The sequence below is a fragment of the Tinamus guttatus genome, unplaced genomic scaffold (assembly GCF_059628265.1).
Source record: "Tinamus guttatus ecotype Peru unplaced genomic scaffold, ASM5962826v1 Tinamus_guttatus_pri_ptg000213l, whole genome shotgun sequence".
Taxonomy (NCBI): Eukaryota; Metazoa; Chordata; class Aves; order Tinamiformes; family Tinamidae; genus Tinamus; species Tinamus guttatus.
The window spans coordinates 4,338,785-4,355,393 of NW_028288747.1; the positions used below are offsets into that span (position 1 = coordinate 4,338,785).

A 16,609-nucleotide genomic window follows, 5' to 3' on the forward strand; every position below is an offset into this window, starting at 1 on the left:
TAAAGGCTTTGAAATGCCATCTTGGTGTTCTGCAATGTGGTCATACTCTCTGGAGGGAAAGCACATGGAAGCTTTTCCTATCTGGTAGAAGCATAGGTGCATCTAACTTGCAAATTCTCACAACTCATATTGTGGGGGAAAATATTTTTTTTTGAGGCAGAATTTATGTAACTTGAAAAGGTGGGTGCAGCTGGATGTGCTGTGCATGTCTGTGGGATGCGTGGTGCCCTGTGGATGCGTCAGGAGATGAGGTGTTCTGTGTAAAACTTCTCCCTCTACCCTCGATCAGGTGCTGAGTCTCAGTGCAGCTGGATGCTGTGCTGAAATCATAAGTAAACTTTCAAGCTGATACATTTTATTTTTTATTCTAGAAGCTAAATATTTTTAATCTACATTCTGATTGATATACAATATTGTTTTATTCAGTGTGGCCAATTAACTAGATGAAAACTGGAATCCTGACAAAATAGTAAAAGTAATTGCATGTGGGAGGTTGTCATTGGGTGGGGAGTTTCTGGGGTGATTTGGGAAAAAAAAGATTTAAAAAATTCCTGGTAGCAGCATGTATAGATAGCATGTAAATGGAGAACAGTAGGTTATGGTGGAAATAATTCGGAGTAATTGCACAAGTCGTTTGAATGCAGTAGTAATATAAGCTTATTTGAGTTGCATGAATTTTTAATGCAACCATAAACAGACCCTGGGCATTGTGGAACAAAGAATATGGTTGAATCTGAGAGAGATTCCTGTCATGAGGCACCTGTGGCAGAAGCTGAGCAGCCTAGCGTGGTACTTAGCCAAGAAATTCGATGAGTTATTTGGGTTGGACTCTTGCATATTTTAATGTGACTTCTCAGAGAACTGCTGATGAAAAAAAAGGTTTTACAGATAAGGTGAAAAATTGGAGTCTGTGATTAGTGCATCAGCCCATTTAAAAGGTGCAAAAAAAGTTGCAAGAAAAAAGAATCTGATGCTTATGATGTCTGAAAAGGTTTCTGCCCTGCATAGCAAATTTAGAAAAGCCAAATAAACTTAAAAAGAAGCATTATCTATCAAAATTAATTTGAGAGGTGATATTTGTTAATAATAGAACTATTCTTTATAGAAGCGTGTGAGAAATGAGCATTTTGGAGTTGCTCTGGGCGTTGTGAGGAGGAAAGGCTAACTGGGGAATGTCGTGTTGACTCCAGGGAAGTCAAACTTCCATGTTCTCACGTTCCATGGGAGCATGGATTCAGAGTTGGACGTTGCTTTGGATGGGAAAATGGGAAATTTGACCCCTTGCTTTTTTCCAACTATGTAAAATTGACCTTGTGAATTCTGAGTAGTGAAGAAAAAGTACAGCTTTTTGTGAGCTTGAGATAAGCAAAGAGGACATACGAAAAATATTTTCCACTGCAGCACCAAATTTTGGTCACAAACATGTGGGTAGGTAGAGGGGAGAATGAAAGTTCTTGGTAAGATCACTTGAGAAATTTAAGTCAGTTACTGTTGGTGACCTCAATCTGCACCAACAATGAATAGCTGCTCTTCAATCCCATATAGATTTTTTCTCAGATTTTGCTCTTGTTTTTTTTCTTTCTCTAGATTCTTCAGTTTGAGGAAATTTTGGCCAACCCTTCGTACCGAGAGCACTTCCGAATCTACATGGATAGGATGGACAAGAGAGCTTTGATCAGTCTTTGGGAATCTGTGGAGTATCTGAAGAGTGCTAACAAGGTGGAATAAATTGCACGTCCATGTGGCTTGTTTGTTAAATGGACTCTAATTGCTCTGATTTTGGTGTGAGGAAATGCATCTGTATTTATGATTTCAAAATACTAATAGTGTACAGAGGGTATTAATCCCTTAAGCATTTTAACATTTTTACATCACTGCTTGGGGTTAATACAGCAGTTAAAAAAAAAAAAAAAAAGTGGACTTTTTAACAGCATAATAAAGTGACGATAAATTACTGGTTTATGGCAACATATCCAATAAAAAGGATGCTTAATAGGCAAATTTAGTGAAACTGTTTTTCTCCTCCGCTAAAGAAAAAAAAATGCAGCAATATTTTGGCTTTGTTTGGATCAGCTTATGTGAAGCTTATGTGAAATGTTACCATTTGGTAGTCCATTCATAAACTTCTCATTTTGCTAATCACAGGTAACCCATTCAATCCAAAACCATGAAAATTAGAAATGTTTGCATATATATGTTTTTAAAGTCCCCTCAAAAGGCAGATTTTGCTTTAAAAGGCCCCTTGCCCTCCCACTGCATTGCAATGCAAGCCACTGAATGTTACCAATTGTGCTGCCCTGCTGCTAGAGGGCAGGAACAGCCCGTTGTAATGTGTGCTAAATGAGAATGACAGCCCCAAAAAGGTAGGAAATATCATTTAGAGCTGCAGCAAACATCCTGCAGCAATAGTCAGAGCTAGTGTGGTGAGGGCATGTTTGCTGCTTGTGAATACTGGGATGACTTTTTCTGCAAAACTATTTTAAAAACACAGGATTCACATTAGCATGAAATATGAGTCACTACCATTTTTTTTTAATCACTGTCATTTTATTACTCTTCTATGCAAAAAGATCTTCTCCAATTGGGAAACACAAATAACATACTGTAACCCGAGTGACAAATCATGAGTACCGATCCATTGATGTGATCCATAGGAATGACTAAAAACCAACTCGGGCTAAAAAAAAAGTTCATAAAAGACTTTTGACAGGCACCATGAAGACAGTTGTATAAATCAGATTTGATTTGCAAACTACGTGCTTGGATAAAGGTGCTGTAAGGCATTTTATGGCCTCTGAGCCATAAAATGACTTTTCACCTTGTTTTTAATGCAATATATATGGTGCATTTATGCAGGGCTTGCCAGTCCATTATACTGTGCTTAGATTTCCCCGTGGAACTTAACAGTTGTGGGTCACTACAGGGGCAGCTTTCATTCAAATAAGTAGTATCATGCAGCCGCGTGGCTGTGATTTTGTCACATAAGGCAGGCAAGCATGTTGTGCCCAACTAAGAGAGTGGCTGAAACCTCTAATTTTGCTCGGGAAGTTAGCATGTAGTTTAGAAAGATCATGGGCTGTGCTGTGTTACTTCCTCTTTATTTTCTCTTTATTAATGCAGCGTTCAGCCCTGGGCGCTCCTCTGTGCTCAGTGGGAATACGTGACCTTATGTGCTGGTAGATGTCCCTTCTCATAGTGTTTTTGCCTCAGAAATTAATTAGAGTCTCAACATAAAGTCAGGGTTGGCCCCATCCAGGTCCCCAGCAGAAGACGGGGATGCTGACCGAGCTGAACTCTGAAATATGAACTTAAAGCAGTGAGCAGAGTGCTGCCCTAGCACTGACTGATTTTCGATGGCATTTGGAGCGTATTTTTAAAAGCAGCGTGCTGGAAACTGGGATGACTTTAGAGCACAGCTGTGCCACCGCTTAGCAAATGTCAAGGTCCATCTTGTGAAATCAGCTGCTTTGTGTGGGTGCACACACAGGGTGCTTGATCCAAGGCATTCATTCACACATGTGTCCTTATGTGTCTGGTTATTAAGTTAGCTTGATCAGCCTTCTTTATACACCTGCATTCTGACTCATCCCCATGGTTTTTAAAGCATCTTTATTCGTCTTTTTTCCTCATACTCTCCCTCCTTGCCTCCTAGGCTGAAATACCTCAATTGGTGAGTGAAATTTATCAGAATTTTTTTGTGGAAAGCAGAGAAATACCTGTGGAAAAATCCCTTTATAAAGAAATACAACAAAGTCTTGTGGGCAATAAAGGCATTGAAGTATTCTACAGAATTCAGGCAGATGTTTATGAAACTCTGAAGGACAGATACTACCCTTCATTCATTGTCAGTGATTTGTATGAGAGACTGATCAAACAGGAGGAAGAAAGAAGTTCCGCTCGACTAACACCTGAGGACAAAGATGAAGTGGTGAGTCACATGCATAATTTCTTTCACTGTTCTTTAAAGTGGTTTGAGAATACTGAAATCAAGTATGTAGAAGCATCTTTTGCTGTTGAACTTCCCTTTTTCCTTTTCCTTTTTGTTTCCCTTTTTCCTTTTCCTTTCCTTGCCCCCATATATGTTGGTTAATATATCATCACTTCTGCTATTTCACCAAATACAGTTCCTCAGTAAGGAGCTTTCTCAGTTTGCCTGGGGAGCTGTGGTAGGGTGTCTTTCCATAGACTGGAAGTGCTTGCTGATGAGGTGTTCTCCCAGTTCTGCTAACCACAAAGCCACTGATAAGACTACCCAGTCTCATCTGATAGTAGCTGTCCCTGTGTCCTGTGCGTTTTCCAGGTTCTGAAGAGGTTTAAAAATTGTACAAAAGAGGAGAAAAAGTAGCAGTCCAGAATTTTAATAACTTGTGTCTGAAGTGAAAAAAGGAATCTCAGTGCTTTGTATTAATTTATTGAATAAAAATCATTTATTCAATAGGCCGTTTTAATTTAATGAATAAAATTAATTTATTCAATAAATTAATAGGCTCTACGGGAAGACAGAACTGATTAAAATAGCGCTAGACTTGGCAAGACCAAAGCAAAGCCTTCGAAACGCCGTGGGCAGGAAGGCAGCGGCAGCGCTCCGAGGGCAGGTTTTCAAGCGGGTTCCCTAGCCCGGTCATGCCGGGGGAGCTGGCGTTACGTTTATCCCGGAAGGCTTTGACCGGAGCGTCTCCCAGGCCTGTGAGCACCTCCTGGTCACGCTGCCGCTTCGCAGCGGTGTTTCCCTCTACGTTTTATGCACGGACTTGCCGAGGCCGCAGTGAAGAGCTTGTGTCAAGCTCCTGAGGCAGCTGGGCGCTGGAGGCCGCGGTAGCTATGTCAAAGCTTTGCTGTCCTCATATTCGGAGTCACCAGGACTTTCAGAAAACACTCTCATTCTTTTTGCCCAGAACTAAGTACTTAAACATTGTGCTTTTGAATCGCCTCATATATTCTGCGCAGGGACTCACAGAGACAGCTGTGTCTCCAAGAAAACTGACACAACACTTTAGGACTAGCTATTTTTGTCAGATCACATCTATTTGAGAGTTTTCTATAGCTGCTGAAAAAAACGCAAATTTTTTTACATCAGCATCGCCATTTCTGCTTTTAAATCCTTGGGTAAACGTGTACCAGATTTGAAAGCTGCTTCTGATGTAAAAACTGTAAAACTGATTATATTGCCAAACATGCTTATGTGAGGATGGTTCTTTACACTTTTTTTTAACCACAAATTAATCACAAGGTTAAATATCCCACTGGAGTATAATCTCCCTGCTGGCGTAATCCTTATGGCTCTGTGCAAGCTTGAAGGGCTCTGAGCTGAAAACTCCTTTGAGAAATCGTCTCTAAACGGTCTCGGGCAAAAGTGAAAATACAGAAGAAAGTGGTGTCGGCTTTGAGCTCTTTGCAGGAAATGAGCCTGGTGTTTGCTTTGGTGCTACATGTATCAGGCCACTGAAATAAGTCCAAAGTCTGTGTTGCAGAGCACTAATAGAAATAGAGGTTATTAATAGCATTGTGCTCTTTTTACCTGACCACAGTGCATTTCAATCTCAACTTTGAGTGTTCTGGTAGTTTATTTGGTAATTTAAATGTGTGATAATTTATTATGCCAGGATTTTACCCCTTGAGGATATAACCAGTGGTTCGGCAGCGTTTTCTGCTCCAAGTGTCTGAAGTGTCGGACATTGTGCAGGAGTTGCCGCCTGCCCTGGGAGCGGAGCACCCTGCCTTGTGGTTACACGGGCTCGGGACAGATAACTCCCCTAGCTCCGCAGTGCTGGAGGGAGCATTTGTCACTGGCATTCCTGCTTCCCAGCGAGTCTGTGCATTTTTGTTTTACGGCTGTGTTCAGTGGGGATCTGAATAGCACCCGGAGCTGTTGATATTTTGAATTTGTATTGCTGTACTGTCCAGAGAGCCAGTGTCTGTGAGCTCAGCCCTGTGCACATGCTTGGAGGAGGTCCCTCGCTTAAAGGGTTTGCAGTCCATGCAACTCAGGCAGGAAGAGGGCAGCTAATGTTATTTACTCGGCCACACAGCAAGCAAATGCAGAGCTGGGAAAGGGCATTTCTTAGCCCAGGATCCTGCTTTTTACATGACATTCACCTCCCTTGGGAGGATCAGACCGAGGAGGTTGTTATTGGTACCGCGTCCCATCTCAGACTTTTTTTTCCTAAAACGTAAAATTTTGTCTAGTTGCCTAGAATCTCCTTCAAAACTCGTAGAATTTAAGAGGCAGATTTCCTTCTGCTGGCGTTTTGATCGTTCTACAAAGATGCATGTCGTTTGGTGGAAATGTCATTAAATAACATAAAACGCTGTCCATGGTTCATGAGATGAGACTCGTAGAGTTTGTCATGGATAAATTCAGATCTACTCAACCACAAGCAAACCTCAGAGACTGCCTCGAGCGTGGCACCACTGGAGACTGCAACATCGTGATGCTGCGTCTGCTGGATCTCCAGTTCTTTGCTCCTGTTAGGGGAGGCACAGTAAGAAAGGGGAGGTTAAGGGAAATGCTCCAAGAAGTTAGAGAAAAGGTTACTTAAAAATGTGAAGCTCTGTATTTCTTCTGATGCCTGTAGTACGCAAGGTGCCATTTGTTTGAATGAGGAGCAGAGAGTGATTGATGAATTCAGGGTAACACATATGTGCTTTTAACACATTTTTTATTAACACTTCTAAAAAGAGCAGTGAAATCTGTTTATGAAGAGGAAAGGTTTGGTTTAGATCGATCCGAAGGCTGATGCATCTGTTTTATGAGGGCTTGTGGCAGGTGGGACTGTTTGTTAAAGCTGCAGTTTTGTTTTTTCCTCCTCTCTCGTAATCTCCCAGCTCAGAGCTGCAGGATTTGCTTTTTATCTGGTTCTGAATATCGATCATGACTGCTTAGCTATAGCATATTCAAAAATAAACTTTATTACTCTAATTTTAACCGAGGTCTTGACTTGAAGGTCATATTGCAGAATTGGCATAACTGAGAAGGGGGTTATCTGCTTCTTAAAGTCTGTGTTGGACCTGGTGGTTGGGAGATCCACTAGAATCTGTTATAATAATGAGCCCTCATGTTCTCACACATAAAATACCTATAGAGCAAACAAAATATATTTTTATATATTTGTATATATGTTTTTGCGTTAATGACACAATCATGGTACAGTCACGATGCAGTGATGCTCCCATCCTCTCTGCCTAGAGCCAGGGTTGTGAAGAAGCTCCTGAGGAGTGCAGCACAAGGATCAACGAGCAGGCCAGTTACGCTGTAAATAAACTTCGCCAGCTGAATGACAAGCTTGAGTATAAGAAGCAGGCACTGAATTCCCTATGTAATTCACCAAAACCCGACAAAAAGGTAGGACCTTTGTCTTCGGTCTGCGCTTATTGTTTTTGTGTTTGTGTCATATCCAGTTGTTTCAGGGCCTTTCTAGACAGGTTGTTTGTTTCTTTTCTGAAATGCCCTTTCTGCAAGACTTGTACAAAACACATACGTAAATCCTTAACTGGCTCCTAGCACCATATAAGCCCTGCCAGTCGCATGAGGGAACCTTGTTTCCAAACCACGTTGTGCAGTGTGTGGTTATTGAAATTAAATGTGACTAAATTGAATTAAAATGCTTCCCTCTCTCCTAGAAATTATGCAGAAGATGGAGATATTTTATATTAACTTGTTGAGATCTTTGTTATTTCCAGTGTATCTGTGGCAGCAGTGAACATAAAAATTAATTAAAAAAAAGAAGAGCTAGGCTTTAACTTAAAAATTGGGCACTATAGACAAAAAATAGCAAATAGTGAGTGAAAGTGTGCATGCTTGTGTACCTGAGAGTTGGTCTATACTGTTTGTTTCTACTGTTTGCAGCTTTATTCTTTTTTCTCTGATAGTAATGTTTTTGATACTTACTAAACACTTACTCGTCTTATATTGGCACATACATTCACGTGGATGTAGCACTTCCATGTTTCCTTGTGTTCAGGAGAAGCAGCAAGTTTTTATACTGTGTTTATACCCTATATGTCTATATTCCCTACCTAAGTTTTTTTGGAGAAAAAGTCGTGCCCCTTCTAGAGTAATCTCATGCCCAACCTACTTTTGCTTCTGTTTTTTTTTCCTTAAAAACACCTACATCTTTGAAGCAGAACAGTAAAATGCAGCCACCAGTGCTATAAAGTGTCACTATTTGTTTTATAAACATAACAGCTGTATATTTTTTGAGGAAACCTTGGGAGTTATTTTGTATTTATTCATTACACACTGTTTCTGTAGGACAATTACAGCAATCAGAGCAAGCTGACTTTGAAGTAATCCGTATGTTCAAGGAATAAAAAAATCTATTCTGAGGTTAGATGTGTGCTAGAGGAAGGTTAATCTTTAATCTAATCTTTAATCTTATCTGAAATAATCTAATCTTTAATCTTATCTGAAATACCTTTTTTCCCTGAAGCACATCTTTAACTTGTTTTTTAATTTGGTATTACAGGTTGACATTTAATTTTATTATATATTCCAGAAGTCTATAAAAGGGTAAATTTTCGGCGTAAATTCTCATAGTAGTAGTGTTTCTTTTTTCAGTTCTCTTTTCTCATTCTTCTTTTGTACCTTTTCCTATATCTGCATATTGTCCCCAAAGACACCAGTAAACACGCTGCAAGATTTTTCTAACCAACTGTTACTGACTAATTTTCCTCTGCAGATTGTTTCCAAGTTGAAGGACGAAATCACTTTGATGGAGAGAGAGCACAGTGACCTGCAGCTGCACATTGCCAGAACGGACTGGTGGTGTGAGAACCTGGGCCTGTGGAAAGCCTGCATAGTCTCGGGCGAGGTAGGGTTTTCCCCAGGGCTTTTGTCTTTTACTTAACCTCAAACTTCCAGTATGCAAAGAAAACTAAAAATCCATATACCTCTGTGGAAGCTCTAACTACTTCTGTGTTTACCCGAGGAAAAAAAAAATTGCAAATCCTTCTCCTTACACCAGTTTCTGCTGTAGCCCATAGATAAAAGTTCTAGTTCTCAGACTCTGTAGTTACAGAGTTGCAAAAAAAATACAGATATGTGCCTGAACAAATTTTGGCATTAGATGTAATAATGTGCTCTCTGAGCAATGTGTTTTTTCCTCCGTGAGCACAGGCAGCAGTGCCTTGATACGTTACTGTGCTATCATACTTGGGCACAGTTGTCTGCTCTGCCTGGGAGAAGCTCTATTTATGCCTGCTGCGTTTTTTATTATGACATTTAGTGTCAGTATAGTTTCAAGGGACTGGAATACCCAGACCTCGAGGAAAGTGCTTTACATTTGTGAGTAAGTCTCCAGATAAGTTGAATTAGTTTTTTGGGAGTTTTTTTGTTCTTATTTTTGATTTTGATTTTTTTTTTGGTTGGTTGGTTTTAGTTTTGCTTTGTTCTTTGGTTTGGGCACAGGCAGACAGTCGTAGAATGAATTTGTTGTGGAAACTCAACCTGTGCGTTTGCTTGTTAACCAAAAAGCCAAGTCTTGGTATTTGTTGATAGGATGATAAGAGTTCCTCGTAAAGGCAACATAGTGTAGTACCTGTAAAAGCTGGTAATTGAGAGGTTTATATGTAAAGATTGAAGTCTTCCATGCCAGACTTCAATGCCTGAATTTGAAAAGGAATCATAAATGCTCATGTTGTATTATTCTTTATATGTAGCTTCATATTAAATGGAGAAGTTGAGTACTCTAAACATTATGAATGCTCATCTGTACGCTGAAGGGACATATCAGTGGTGACATAACATGCATCCCAAGCTGTAATGTTGTTGCCTAGCTGGAAAAGAGTCTAGGGGAGACAACAAGCAAAAGTACCAGCAGTGTCTCCCTGCACCTCCGAGCCTCCTGCCAGCAGCTGTTGGGCAAGGAGCCCCACGGATGCTCGTGCTGTGCAGCCACTGTGGGTTCGTGCTGGGCATGTATGGTCTTGATGACTGCATCACTTCAAAGAATTAAAGGCTAACTGTATCTCTAATGGGTTGTCTGCCCGTGCTCCTGAGTTGTTGATAGGTGTCCAAGCTCACTTGCTTTAAAGAGAGTAGTGGCTTTCCCAGAAATTCCCAGTCCCTCTGTGCCAGGTCCCTGTGACCTGCGTTTTGGAGGCTTGTGTTCAACACCTCCTTTGCAGCAGTCTTGGCAGCAAAGGGAGAAGGGCAGCTCCCCAAATAGCTGGCCTTGAAACTGGGCGTATTTTCAGAAGCTCAGGCTGGTGCTTTGTATCCGGAGGCTGCCGCAGCTCTGGGAGGAAGTATTTTGCAAGGAATTGTCTCCTTTTGCAGCTGGGCAACTGCGAAATATGAAGACATTTTAATTGGGTGTCTTCCATGGTGATGCTCTAGCAGCTCTTCAAATTATCTGTCACTAGCTTGAAGTGCTATCAGACTTTTATAAACTTCTCATGTGTCATCATTATGAATTTTAAAGTTTCTTCGTTCTCTAATTAAACGCGGCACATCTCCTTTAAAAATTGTCTGAAAAGCTTAAAAATCACTTTCCTTAAAATGATAGAGTGAGAGACACACAGTGCAATTATCTTTCTGTTATTTGCATGTTTATTAAAACCAGCATTTGGATTTTGCTTTGGCTTTGAGTTTTAGTTCTCCGTAGATGTATTCAATGTAATCTCCACAAAAAGACTGGAAATGTGCCTTTTAAAATAACAACCTATCCTAACAAAGAGCTAATGTTTAAACTCTGGACCCTGTTCTGAAAGGTTATTATTTTTAGAATGCTTCTCTGTGAGAGAATATGTGAAAACAAAATTAATAAGAAAACAAAGTGAAGTGTTTTATGTGTTTATCTACTCTCTCATAATCTTTCTTAGAAGTCTTCATAAAAAAAAATTAAAAAACTGTTGTCATTAAGACATAAATATGAAATTGTCGGTACCTTTTGAAATTAAGAAATAAAGTGGTCTCACTGCTGTTTTCTGTTGTCTCAAGAAAATCATTTGACTTCCCCTGGCATCGTTCTCCCTTTTTCAAAATGCAGTTAGTCACTTGGACTTCTCCTGGCTGTTGTGTCTGAATTGATCAGTATCCTTGAAGGTCGGGGGTTCCTTGGAAATACCAGGGTGTGCTGTGAGTTGCGTGTGTGCAGAATAGCTCCAACCCCAAGGACAGAGAAGTGGCTCTCGGGCAGCCAAGGTCGTCACCTTGGTCTCGGTCCCAAGGACGTCACCAGGGAAAGCAGAGTAGGAATGAAGGGAGAACAAGCAAGAAAATGCAAAAGGAAGGAGAGCTGAATTATTGACAAGCAATTGAAGAGGTTTGTGATACGCACCTTGAAGACCCTTAAGGGTTTTGCTGAATGTGCAGCCATCAAACTGCAGCAAAACCCATGGGACAGAGACAGACATTGATTTTGTGCATCAGTCTTCTGTTAGCCCAGATGTTCTGTGCTTTGCTTTCAAAGTAATGCACCTTCTCTGCTTATGTTATGTTATGGGTTTTTTTAGGTTTTGGAAGAGAATGGAGAACAAGTGCCCTGTTACTCGGTCATGGTGAGTTTACAAGAAGCTGGTGGAGCTGAAGCAAAGAACTGGACGGTGCCCAGGAAGCTCAGTGAGTTTCAGAGCCTGCACCGGAAGCTCAGTGAGGTACGCGCTGTGCGTCGCTGCTGGCGGGACGAATGTGTCAGCAGCATATTTGGAAGGGAGGAGAACACCTGCAGGACCAATTAGAAGTTAATAGTACCAGTTTTTAGACCGCAATTTTGGCTTTTAGCCCTTTAGAGTTGACTTTCTGACCATGCATTTCTGGCCTCTGCCTAATGGTTATAAAGTCTTGTGAATGGCTTTTTTGTTCCGCCCCCATTTACTAGTAGGTATTTTACTAAACCGACCCAGTGTCCAAGTTGTGTACAGTCAATACTGCCATGTGTGTTTGTTTTAAATACTAGATTTTGTCTCTGGCATTAGAGGACATGTCAAAAATGACGGCTCCACCAGGAGGAGAGGGTTTCCTTTCAGATTGCAGCAACCTTTCTGTCTGGAAAAGGAGAGAGAATGATGATGTTCTGAAGGGAGGGGTTTTAGGCATGTCAGACCATAGTGGGTAGGGGAAGGTGTTTGCCAAGGTGCTCGGGGGGATGTGGGAAGGTGCACAGAGTATGAGCACTTCTTTCATTGCCATTTTGGACTGGAACCGCTGCTGAGCGAGCTGTTCTTTCTCCTACAACAGTGTTTTCCATCATTGAAGAAAGTCCAGTTGCCTTCTCTCAGCAAGCTGCCCTTCAAATCTGTGGATCAGAAATTCATGGACAAGTCCAAGAACCAGCTTAATAACTTCCTGCAGGTAAGAAAACAAAGACTGTGGAGTGAGTAATAACAAAAGTACTCAATTAAAAAATAAACTGTAGGTTCACCTCTTTTGTGCCAAAAAGATTTGAAGTCTTGAGAGTCTTTGGTGGGGAGTGGGTCAGCAGTCCTGAGCATGTTCCCTTGGGGACCCTCAGAGAGCAGGTTTGCTGCATGGGCAGGGGCTTGTGTGGCTCCCTGCAGAGCACTCGGTCTGTGCCCCTTGCGGGGCACAGAAGGGGGAAGGGACTTGTCTTCTGGTGACTGCAAACTGGGCTAATAGTGCTGAGCCTTGTGCCCGTGTAGTGGAGTGAATAGTGTGATTACTGCTTTTAGGGCACGCAGAGTCTCCGGGGCACAGCTTAGTTATTTAATTTGTTTAAAGTAAAAGATACTGTTAGGAGCAAGTGTGATTTTGCTTCTGGAGATGAGTTAGTCTTTGGTTAGCACCAACAGTTTACAAATGCAGTATTTGCTTTTTTTTTTTATTGTAGGCAACCTATATTCAACAGGGCTGCTTTTAAAATGGATTACTAAAATTACATGTGCAATGGTGGATTCAGGCATTTAGTGGATAGTAGCCACTGGAGAGTAGAAAAGTTACAGTTGAGGGAAAAAGTTGAAGATGCTCATCAGTATGAACAGCATTGTGTTAGGCCTTAGAGAGCTTTTATTCTTTTGCCAGTGGCTAGAGTGGCCATAAAGAAGTCAGGAATATTTCTCTCACGGGTGAAATAATTGCTCCTCCAGCATCTTTCAGAACTATAGAGTGGCTGAACTGGAACAGAGCACCTTCATTTTTAATATGAACTCTACTTACTCTTAAACTGATAATAGGATTTCAAACTTTGACAGGTTGCCACCTGGTTGTCGTGTCAAAAAACATTCTCTTAAAAGGAAATATATTAAAACATATGTTGGTAATTGTGAATCTAATGGCTCTTTCTTTGGTGCTGTCACCAAACATGTAAAATATAAGCAGCAAGTTTTTTGCCCTTCTCTTTTGTTTTTTCCTTTCTGTTCCTGACAGTGCCATTTTCCCCTGCTCCCTGCTGGTTGTATCCCTGTGGTTATCCAGGTTCTGAGTAAGAATGCTAAAATAAGCAAAAAAACAGACCGCAAAACCAGCTTCTCCTCAACTCAACAGCGGGCCCGCTGCGAGGGAGAGGCCGAAGCCACGGGCGAGGGGTCTGTTTTTCCCCCTGGGTCGTGGCCTGCCGCCAGAAGTGCCCTTAAGGAGCAGCTGGGGAGCTGGGCAGGGAGCCGCTGGCGTGGGGCACTGCGTGGGGCCGTGTGTGGGATCGTGCGTGGGGCCCTGCTTGGGCAGGGCCGCGCACGCGGCCTTGGCGCCACTGCGGAGCCCAGGGCACCGCACACCGGTGCCGGGACACCGGCCTCCGGGATCCATATGTGGACAGATGGGTGCTTCGTAAGGCGTGGATTTTCTTTCTTTCTTTTTCCATCTGCTCTGAGCCATCGGTTTTCTTGAGTGGCCTTGAGACGTCTTATCCTTAGCAGCTAATATGTAATTGAGGTGTTGTTTGTCATTATCTTTCTTTCATAGAAATTGCTCTCTGATGACAGACTCTGTCAGAGTGAAGCACTTTATGCCTTCCTGAGCCCTTCCCCGGAGCACCTCAAAGTTATTGATGTGCAGGGAAAGAAATCCTCCTTTTCACTCTCCTCATTTCTGGAACGACTTCCTGGAGATTTGTTTTCTCATCAAGAGGTAAGCAGTAGAAAAGTAGTTTTCCCAGATTCAATTACTTACCCAAACTAAGCAGGGGGAGCCACTACCTGTTGGACAGGTAAAAATAATTCTTTCTTAGGAAGCTTCTCGTGGCAGGGAACAGCTGTGTCTTTCCTAATGTCTGGCCAGCTTCTACAGCAAAGCTCATTTTGACAAAATGTCTGCAAACAGCACAGTGCCACAGAGGGAATTTGAAAATAAAAGTGGGAGCCCACGTACCTGCACTGCTGGAGCATCTGATATCACATAAAAATACCATCATTTAAGGTGGCAAAGAATAAATTGCTGACTAAAACAGATGATTGACTAAAAATAGCCAAAAATGCCATGGCACTCTGTTTTGTGAGGTTCATGTTGCAGGTATGCAAGCTGCAAAGACCCCTCACCATTTTCTTTCTTTGGTTTATATGTTACGTAACTTGAGAAGGTCACTGATGAAATAATTCAATTATTAAATGCTCTAGGTGCCTGGAGTAGATAGTCCTTTTGTGAGATAAACAGAGTCTGAGAAATTTGTACAGTTTCACCCTAATAAGCAAAAAGTCTTGCCTCTCTTAGGAATAAACAAATCCCATACATATGGTACGACATATATATATGTAATTTATATATAGGGTTAAATTTGTTTTATAAATTTATGATATATATGTGTGTGTGTGTATATATATGTATATTGCACTGTATTTGTAGCTAAATACTGCATGCATGTATTTTGTTTCAGAATTGGCGGTATTTGTTCAGTTCTTCTATTTATTTAGTGTTTTCTACCACTAAAATGACTGTTAGATGGGCATAGTGTAAAGCATGGAAGTATGAAACTATTTTTACTTTGCTACTTAATTGAAAAGCATCCTCACGGAGAAAAGCCAGACTGCATATTTGTATTGCATTATGCAAGTGCGTAGGAGGAGATAGTTAGGAAAAATGGGGAGAGGAAAGGAGAATGTAATGAGAGAGAATAAAGAAATGAAGAAGCAGAAATAAAGCAATTGGTGCTGAAAAAATGAAGTACGGAGCAGAGCAAAAAGAAATCCCTAAGAATGTGGAATAGAGGAGTCGAAAAATAATATTAAATTAAAACTGATCAAGAAGTTATTTCTTACTTCCTATTTATAGGACCAGGAACTTTTTATTGGCCAGATGTTGCTATGCCAAGCAGGATGCAGATGAAGATCGTCCTCTTTCACATCCACCTTCGCTCTCCTCCCTTCTCCCCTCCTCTCCTCTCCCCAGATGGAAATGTAGGATGAGCTGACAGAGTAAAGGTGCAGGGAGCGCAGGGAACTGTTTGACCCTCTGCATCAGTCTGGCAAAAGCTTGTCCTAGGTTAAAAATAGTCATAAAACAAAATGAAGGGAACAGAACTGTGAGTAGATCTGGGATCAGCTTTACCTTTTCTCAGGCACCCCAGCTTTTTAGTGTGAGCTGTAACTAGCTCAGACTTGCCCAGTGGTAGTGGTTGAAATGGTTTACTGAGGCACTTAAACTAGAGTTATTTGTTATAAGATTATTGATGAAATTAGTTGTGTTACATCACCTACCGCTATTTGTGTTCTTTATGTAAGTAAGAATTCCTGTTTTATTCTGTATTTGGGACTTCATAGAAGAACATGTTGTCTTGCTCCTTTCTCTTCCAAGTCTCATCTTGCATTCTTCAAAGACATGTTAAACCAGCAGTATTCCCCCTGGAGCTGCTTTCAGGATTACAGACTGCAGCAATTTCAGCCCTCTCTTATTTATGCAGTTCTTCCAAAAGAACTATAACCTTAGAATATATTCCTTGCCTCTGAAGACCAAAAGCCAAATGAGAGGAAAAATCGAACTGATACTGTGGAGAGAAGGACATTTAAGATTTATGAAATGTCAGTGGATAAGTAGAAAATGCCCTGCGATATAAGAATTTGTACTTCCCATTGCATTTTCTAAGTGCGAGGGAATTCACTGAACTGCAGAAAAATAGAGCAGGGCCTTGGGAGAGGTCATCGAGTTCTCCCTCCTGGCCCGGCCGAGTTCTTGGCACGAGGTTGTCTCGCGTGTGGCCAGAGCTGCAGTGGCTGCTCCTCTGCCGCCTGCCAAGGCAGCTGGGCCGGGGCTCGGGAGCAGACTCCGTTAGGGACCTTTTCTTGCCATCTGTCCCAGGGCTCCCTCCTGTTGCCCGCGAGCTCCTGTCCTCCCTGCAGCAGGCACAGCATGGTCTATTCCCTCTTGTTACAGCAGTGTTTAGTGTTTGCGGTAGGATCATCTGGATTTCATCATAAGAGATTACTATCCTTTGCTCTTTCATTTTTTTGTTCCTTATCTCAAGCAGCCCCAGCTTCTCCTCTTTTTCTACAGTAGGCTATGTTTTATTTAGTCCTTACGGTTTTGCTTCAGACTTTTCTAGATCATCCATATTTTTTCTTGGAAGTGCGGTGTATAAACTTGATTACACAGTGCTCCCGCTGGGTTTTACTGTCCTGTGGATGATAATTGTTACACATACATCATATGGACCAGTGTTTCTGCTTAAACATCATGGTGTTGTATTTCCCTTTTCTGCAGCAGCATGGTCCTCGGATCCCTTTA

The 16,609-nt window shown here is 41.5% G+C and overlaps 1 protein-coding gene across 3 annotated transcripts in view; it reads left to right on the plus strand.

The window, feature by feature from the left end:
- SNX25 (sorting nexin 25) overlaps positions 1-16,609 on the plus strand; it is a 58,780-nt gene that overhangs the window by 36,466 nt on the left and 5,705 nt on the right. For 2 of the 3 annotated variants that reach the window (XM_088524648.1, XM_088524649.1), the window contains 7 exons: positions 1,588-1,719; positions 3,653-3,928; positions 7,187-7,342; positions 8,679-8,810; positions 11,455-11,595; positions 12,179-12,292; positions 13,859-14,023. In XM_088524648.1, the coding sequence (XP_088380774.1) occupies positions 1,588-1,719; positions 3,653-3,928; positions 7,187-7,342; positions 8,679-8,810; positions 11,455-11,595; positions 12,179-12,292; positions 13,859-14,023 (1,116 nt within the window). The remainder of the gene's footprint in view (positions 1-1,587; positions 1,720-3,652; positions 3,929-7,186; positions 7,343-8,678; positions 8,811-11,454; positions 11,596-12,178; positions 12,293-13,858; positions 14,024-16,609) is intronic. The other variant, XM_088524647.1, reaches the window with a different exon arrangement.